Source organism: Formica exsecta, unplaced genomic scaffold (assembly GCF_003651465.1).
Source record: "Formica exsecta isolate Colony F162 unplaced genomic scaffold, ASM365146v1 scaffold425, whole genome shotgun sequence".
Taxonomy (NCBI): Eukaryota; Metazoa; Arthropoda; class Insecta; order Hymenoptera; family Formicidae; genus Formica; species Formica exsecta.
This window is the reverse complement of record NW_021851492.1, coordinates 436,759-444,443: the sequence shown is the minus strand read 5'-3', so window position 1 is coordinate 444,443 and position 7,685 is coordinate 436,759. Positions and strand designations below refer to the sequence as shown.

The 7,685-nt window shown below is 38.5% G+C and overlaps 1 protein-coding gene across 1 annotated transcript; it reads left to right on the top strand.

The window, feature by feature from the left end:
• Positions 1-2,806: 2,806 nt before the first annotated feature.
• On the top strand, positions 2,807-4,779 carry LOC115240368 (SAGA-associated factor 29). Its single transcript, XM_029815487.1, has 2 exons — positions 2,807-3,003; positions 3,522-4,779. The coding sequence occupies exon 2, from the start codon at positions 3,612-3,614 to the stop codon at positions 4,494-4,496; it is 885 nt and encodes a 294-aa protein (XP_029671347.1). The 5' UTR covers positions 2,807-3,003; positions 3,522-3,611; the 3' UTR covers positions 4,497-4,779.
• The last annotated feature ends 2,906 nt before the right edge of the window (positions 4,780-7,685 follow it).

Genomic DNA, 7,685 nt, shown 5'->3' with positions numbered 1-7,685 from the left:
ATAAAAGCACTATAAGTACGCGAAAAGAGAGAATGCGAAAATATTAAATAAGAATTTATATATGTATCTCATTTTTATATTATATCTCTTTTGTAAGTAATGATATTATCTTTTAATATATATTTATTACAGTTTTAATATTACAAGAAGAAAAATATGTGTCGGAAAAATAAAGTTCGTGTTCTATTTTATATTTCCCTTATAAACCTCTATCTATCAATTGTCATTATATGCTTAAAGCGTCATAATTTAGAATTCGCCGCAGAGTTAGAGAGAGAGAGAGAGAGTCGTGTGAATCCGGCAATGGGAGTCGAAATGAATATCAGCGAAAATACATGTATCTAGACCCGAAGGGCGCAAAACGGCATAAGGACTTTGCCCGAAATCACCTTATTACGCCTCGTTAGATACCTTGTTCCAGATTTCGAAACGTATCTACGTATATACGTATGCATGTACGTAATACTCTAACTGACATTGCTGAGTTCATCGTCGTCGTAGCACATTTTAATGGCCCATTCGCGGTCGCAGCCGTCAGGCGTAAAAAGGACTTGATTTCTATCCGACGAGATATGTACGGAAGTTGAATTTCATTGGAGTAATTACAACGAGACAAGACTGTGCTTTGATAATATCTTATATATATTTTATTTTATATTTTATTTTATATTTCTTTTTTAAATATATATGAAAAATATATACGCACAGATAACGATGCTGCGATTATAGCCACAATTTTGAAATTGTGTTTGTATGAAGCAATGATAGGCATATCACATGCGATTTCTCGATGATGCAGTGCGTGCCGATAGCACGTGTGACACGCATCTCATTGCGGATAGGTCGCGGAGTTCGTAAGAGGCAGAAGAGGCAGTTAAGATACATTTACGGCGAGATATATTGCGCCGTATATCGGCAGCTGTACACACGCTTGCACGCACCGGTATATACGGTACCGTAAATATATAAACGTGTTCGAGGGGGCCAAGGCAGCTCCGCTTTAATGGAGTTTCCGCGACTCGGGATTCTCTCAAGTTCTCTACACGCGTCCTGTGCAACGCGCGCTATCGACGTTGTTAGCGCGGTTAGCGATTCAGTCGGCAGTTAGCGATGATGCACGGCGTGTCCGATGCGAGTACGATGCACTATGGCTGTCGTGATATGCCGTGCGATCGCATATCTGGGAACGACGCGACGCGTTTTCAACGGCGGAATCGCCGTTGCGATTTATCGAAACGGATACTTCGATTGCGCGGCGCAACGCGTCTTGTTAATCGGCAGCGGTAAATTATTATCGATGATTATTAATTTCTGGCGTGCAATCATACGTTTGCTTTGTCGCCAAATTGTCCATCTTTATTATATCACAATAGCAGAAACATCTCAAAAACTGAAAGAAATCATATTATTTAATTCAATATTTCAATAATATTCGAAATATAAAAGCAATTAAAAAAGATTTTTTTTCATTTTATGTGTAATGTACAATTGTATTTTAAATATATTCTGTATTTTTTATTTTTCTTCATAATATCAGTTTCAATTCTGTTATCAATTTATGATGCGAATTATTATTCATTACACAGAAAATTTAGCGCGAATGGGTGACACTACGTTTATATAATCAGAGCAAGATATAATACGAAATCGCCGCGGAAGGATGAATTTAATCAAGAGATTAGAGATTCAGTTTTCCCAAGCGCTGGCTCGGCGTGAATGAGTTATGGCATTCTGCGGCGCTATCGACGCTGTTAGCGCGGTTAACCTGTTGGCTGTTAGCGATGATACACGCCACATTCAATGTATACCTTCGCTTAGTGTCGCAGTCAGCCCGTTTATGCGATACGATGTATGATTGGATCTAGGAACGAGTTTTCTCTAAGAAAAATTATCGACATATGGCCATTTTTCACATATCTAAACAACTTTATCATTGATGCACATATTTCACAAGTAATAGAGTGTTTGATGAAAAATTTAATGAAACATCTTGAATACTATTCAAATAGAGTAATAGCATTAATGTGATATAAGTCATTATAAAAAATATTGAGAAAAATACAAAAAAAAAATTATCTATTCACTGTGTAATATAAAATATATATTAAGTATTCAACATTAAATCATAAATTAAACTCTATTATATAAGAAATATTTTCTTATTAACTTTCTTCTTATTTACTTTGATATTTCAGCGTTGAAAAAAAAATTTAGAGAATACACTGTATACAAAATTTGCTAATATCCGATATTTCGAAGAAATGTGTTTTCTTAAAGCATTTATTTAACAATATTCCTATATTAAATAAAAATCAAAGCAGAAAAATTATGACAAAAAAAGCTTCATTTGACGTTTAATACATACTTTACTGTAATCTCATTCTTGTAAATGTATAGGTCTTAAAATGTTTTATGTTTTTTTTTTATACGATTAATATATCCAATACTTAAATAAATTGTAGATTCTACTAATAAATTAATTTTGTATAACCAGATATTTGTTTATCATATAATTATTGATTTAAAAAATTGATCTTTATTAATTGCTTGAATATTGCTAACTTGTCATTTAATTTTTAACTTTATATTTCATCTTTCACATCAATCGTTTAAAGTAAGAAATATTTATATTTAAATATATTTTCATACACATTTAATGAATAAATAAGCTTTTATCGGATACTAGTGACTCAGCGCTGCAGCAGACAACACTATCACCAGCGCTATCACCAGATTATTTTCCGAGTTCGTTGCGAGGTGGCAGCATCACCTTAGTAGGAGACTGCGACGGTCTACTTCAATCGAAAGATAGTGGGGGAAGCAGTGTGGCGCAGATGCGTGCGTACGATCGAGCGCGTAACATCTCAGAGTTTTCAGTGTCGCACGCAACGCGCACCAGAGTGACGTATATACGGCAGTGTTCTAGAACATTCGATCGAAACCTCGCTTTCGGGCGAGGTATATCGAGAATTTGTCCAGTCGGATACATCAATTCACAAGCGGGTGAGTATATTGATCCATTCATGCTGCGTCGAATGTCGGCCATTTTGAGATAAGCGCTGTTGTCGCACGTGGTATTCGTACAACCCATAGTACTCATCGAATTATGTAGTAGAATGAGTTCCGGAATTGAATGGATAACCGCACACTCTGTATTAGTGTCAAGCAAAGCGACATAAGAAAGTTCTCGTAGAAAATGTTGGGATCTTAATTATATCATGAGATAATAAACTCTTGTAAAGTATTGAACATTAAATTAAAAAATATAATGCCGTATAAGTTTAAGCCCGCGCGATATTTTTCAAATAATTATTTTTTTTTAAAGATGTATATAGTATTGCTAAGTCTGACAAATATTAATAGCATATGTTTAACGCGATATTTAAAATTAATACTCTGATTTTTTACGCATTAGAGACTGTACAATTATATATTTATATAATTATATGTATAAATAATTATATAAGGAAGTACTGTGTTGAGTTGCCTAAAAACATATATTTTATATATTTTTGTTGCAGGAACGTGATTGAAAGCATAATCGACTACTTTTTCGATTATTATCTATTGAAATTAATACACGGTTACTTGTAAATCTCACATTCTTCATAATGCCATTCACGGCAAATGCGGCAGCGAGTCAGATACAGGAGCGTCTGAAGAACATTTATAATCTCGTGCACGATATAGAAACTCAACGCATCCGCTCGGAGCACAACCTGAACAACATCATGAAGACCCACGATAAGGTCACACCTGATGACAAGGTCTCCCCTTACTACCAACAGAAACTGAAGAACTTGTATAATGCCGCGATGACTGACGCTCAACAGGAAGAGGAGATCCTACGCAAGGCCCTCAGTAAGATAAACGAGATACGCACCATACGAAACGAACGACGCATACAGGCGCGTAAGGCCGGCAACAAGGAGACCATCAGACGCGGAGCACTGATGAAGATGTTGTTGAGCACCGCGCAGACTCTACCTCTCTATGTAGGAAAAACGCCAGATGCCAAGGTGCCACCGTTGTGCGGTGCGATACCAGCCGAGCAGACATATATCGCGAAGATGGGTGACATGGTGGCCGCTCTGGTGAAAGGCAACGAGGAAGGGGAGAATTGGATACTGGCCGAAGTCGTGCAATTTATTCCCGCGGCGAACAAGTACGAGGTCGACGATATCGATGAAGAGCAGAAACCACGTCATACATTATCGCGGAGACGAGTGGTGCCGTTGCCGTTGATGAGGGCGAATCCCGAGACCGATCCCCATGCCCTGTTCCCGAAAAATGCCACGGTGATGGCGTTATATCCGCAAACTACTTGCTTTTACAAAGCGATCGTGAAGCAGCTACCGACCACCGCCACGGAAGAATACGAAGTTCTCTTCGAGGATGTCAATTATGCGACTGGCTACTCGCCACCATTCAACGTGGCGCAGCGTTACGTAATTTCCATCAAAGAGAGCAAGAAAAATAAGAGCCAGTGTAAATAAATATTATTATTTTCTTATTTTAATCCTTTAATTAACTTTAGATTTTTTTTTTCTGATAAAAGACAATGCGCGATTGCAAAGATCGTAAGTCTCTTTTTGCAATACATATGTACATATATATATATGTTTAAGTAGTATATGTATTAAACTATTTATGAAGTTCCATTACAGATTCTCTAGGATATAAGAAAGAAATGTTCGCATCTATGTTGATTTATGTGTTAAAACACACTTATAATATTTGACTTTTATAATAAATTAAGTTTTTTCATCATACGTTGCAAAATTCTCAATATTTAATGCCAAGTCTTTTAGCAATCATTTTTATAAAGTTAGCGAATTGTATTTTTTGCAATTTATTCACATTACGTTTTATAATCCATCACAAAATAGAAATATGCTACAACGATAATACAAACATATAAAGTGCACACAATTTATAAAAAAATTTAAGTATAATGAAAAAAGCAAGTTTATTTCACAAATAGCACAATATTTTTTTCCGTGGTAAAATATAATTATCTTGGTGTATGTCATGAAATTTCTATCAAAGTCGCAGTTTGTCATTAAGATTAAATTTAAGCGTGCGTGTGTGTGTTAACTGGGAGAAACAAGCACGTACTGACAGTTAAGGTCCTATTTCCGCGATACTACCCGTCGTCAGAGGTAATTGACGTAGATTATAGGACGATAATAGCGATATCCTTATGTACGCGGGTGGATCTAGACTTTGCTGACCTTTCGCGGAATCGGTTCTCCGTGACTGTCCGAGTAATTTCATCCTATACCGAATAAATCTTTTTCTCTCTGTGTTCGTCACGAAGCGAGACAGAGGTAAAGCGAACGCAAAGGGGAGAGAAAACGCGCGGAATAGAGGGAAGATAAAGAGAGCGAAATATAAAAGCGGCAGCGGACGAAAGCCTGCGAAGCCGCGAGTGCGAGAGCGGATCGAGAAAGATAGCGGATGAAAGAGAGAGCACTGCGCAATAATTGATTCCATAATCGGCGGCTGCTGCCAGACATCAAAGCAACTCGGTACCCCCAGCAGATCGGCCCAGCTAGCTTAATTCTCATTCATTATTTAACTTAACTACCCCTCGCATCGAGTCATAAAAAAAGTACTTTGATTCGGCGCACGTTGCGAACACGGTATTTTTCGCCATTTTCCTCGAAATTAAACCTGAAAATTTTTCATTGATTTCTGGTTGCCGTTCGGATGGAGCTCACTCGTTGAATAACGTATCGGAGGGGTTTTTAATTGAAACGCGAAGCTGGATCTGTCGCGCGAACAAGGTATTGTATGTAATAATTAAGGAAGAGAGATGTATTTTTTTTCTTTGAATAGCTTTTTTGAAGCGTGTTTGTTGCAAAAGAAAGTATAGATATACTGTATAGATATACTTGTATAGATATACTATATTTTTATGTAAAAAATAATATGTATAATACGTAAGATAAAAAAATGTACGTATATGTATTTTTTTCTTTTAATTTTAAATAAGATAAAATAGAGTCACTATTCAGTAATAATAGGATAAAATAGTCACTATTCAACAATATCTCAAAGCAACTTTTATCTCTTTAACACTACTCTCGTAATAATAGAAATTATCTAGCCTGTGTAATGGCTTTTATATGCTTTCTCGTGAAAGTTGTAACGACCGATTTTATCTGGTCTATGGTAGTTTCCCTAACCATATCAGAATTCACCTCGAACCCCAAGGGTCGGTCGGATCACATGAATTTAGCAAAACGCACGACCTCGTACCCGGAACCTTTTATCCACTCGTATTCGCGCTAAACCACAATCGAAATCGCGTTTGCAAGTACGCCGCGCTGTCTAGGATTTCCGGCAACCATTAGTCGCACTCGATTGTCCGATATCTTTCTACTTTCAGATAGTAACCGTCGGTGTGTCGGCACACAGAAGCCATTCTCAGTTCTGGAATTAATTCAACCGGCGATTAGCTTCCGCGTTGAGGGGTGAATTCTGTCCGAAACGGCTTTTGTGTGTTTGATCGTGTGTGTGCTCAACGTGCGGTCGTGTGCTGCTGACTGAACTATGTCCAAACCGCGGGCGGGCGTGCGTTCGTACGGCGAGTCTAATACAAGTGGACTCGTAGCATGCGAGCAACCGGAAACCAAGGCGAACTTGCGGCCGAACACGCAAGCTGTACTTGGTTTTCCACCCTTGGTCCCCGCGAGAATAACTTCTCCCCGTGATTCTCCTCTGGCCACCTCCTACGATTCGTTTCCTACCGACCGTTTCAAGGTTCTCTTCGTTCATTCGTTCCACGTTTCAGTTATCTGAGTAATACTTCTCCTCCGGCTTTACCTTGCCCTGCTTCCTTTTCTCTGTCTATCTACCTTCCTTTTCTCCTTATCTTCCTTCCTCCCTGCTATATTCTACTGCTGACCTCCTTCTTCCGTATCGCGTCGTCCTTCTCTTTTTCTCATCTCCGTATAACCCGATCGCGGCAGGTTCACTTAACCCTCCGGTAATGGCGCGCTGTATTTTTCTTCGACGCTCGTAATTACGGCCGTGTGCTCTCGCGAGCATATTTTATTTCGTTCCAGATCAATCGATTCCGACGCTGGTATCTGTCACTGCCTTTTCTCTCTCTCTCTCTCTTTTTCTTTATATCTCGCCGGAGGCTTCATCCAACGAAACACGTTATTCTCCGACAACCATTAGTCTTTCTTTCGATAAATTGGCAGACCAGAGTGATTGCAAGATGTCACCCTCACCTGTCCGTAACACACATTTGTTTGTAACTCGAATGCCATGCGAGTTTCCCTCGTTCGCGTTTGATTGGAGCCATTTCGATAATGATTTGGTAAGATTGCGCATGTTGCTTCTCACGTCTGTCGACAGTTAATTTGAAGGCGATATATTTGTAGCCATTTCTAGAACGCGCACTCGACTTAGCTATCCATTCGGAATATTCTATCGATCAGATTTACAACGTTTTTCGCAGCGAGATATAATTCAACGCTCTCGACTATAAAATAGATATGAAAAGATAAACCGTGGCTGGCCCATTGAGACTTCACTAGGTTCATTTAAGTAGTACTCCGGGGCTCATTGAATTATTGATACCGAGGAGTAAATTGAAAATCGATAAGCGATCCAGTGCAATTTATAACTTCGCGGCCGTTTCTGAAGGAAGGAGAAAAAAAAGAGGGAGA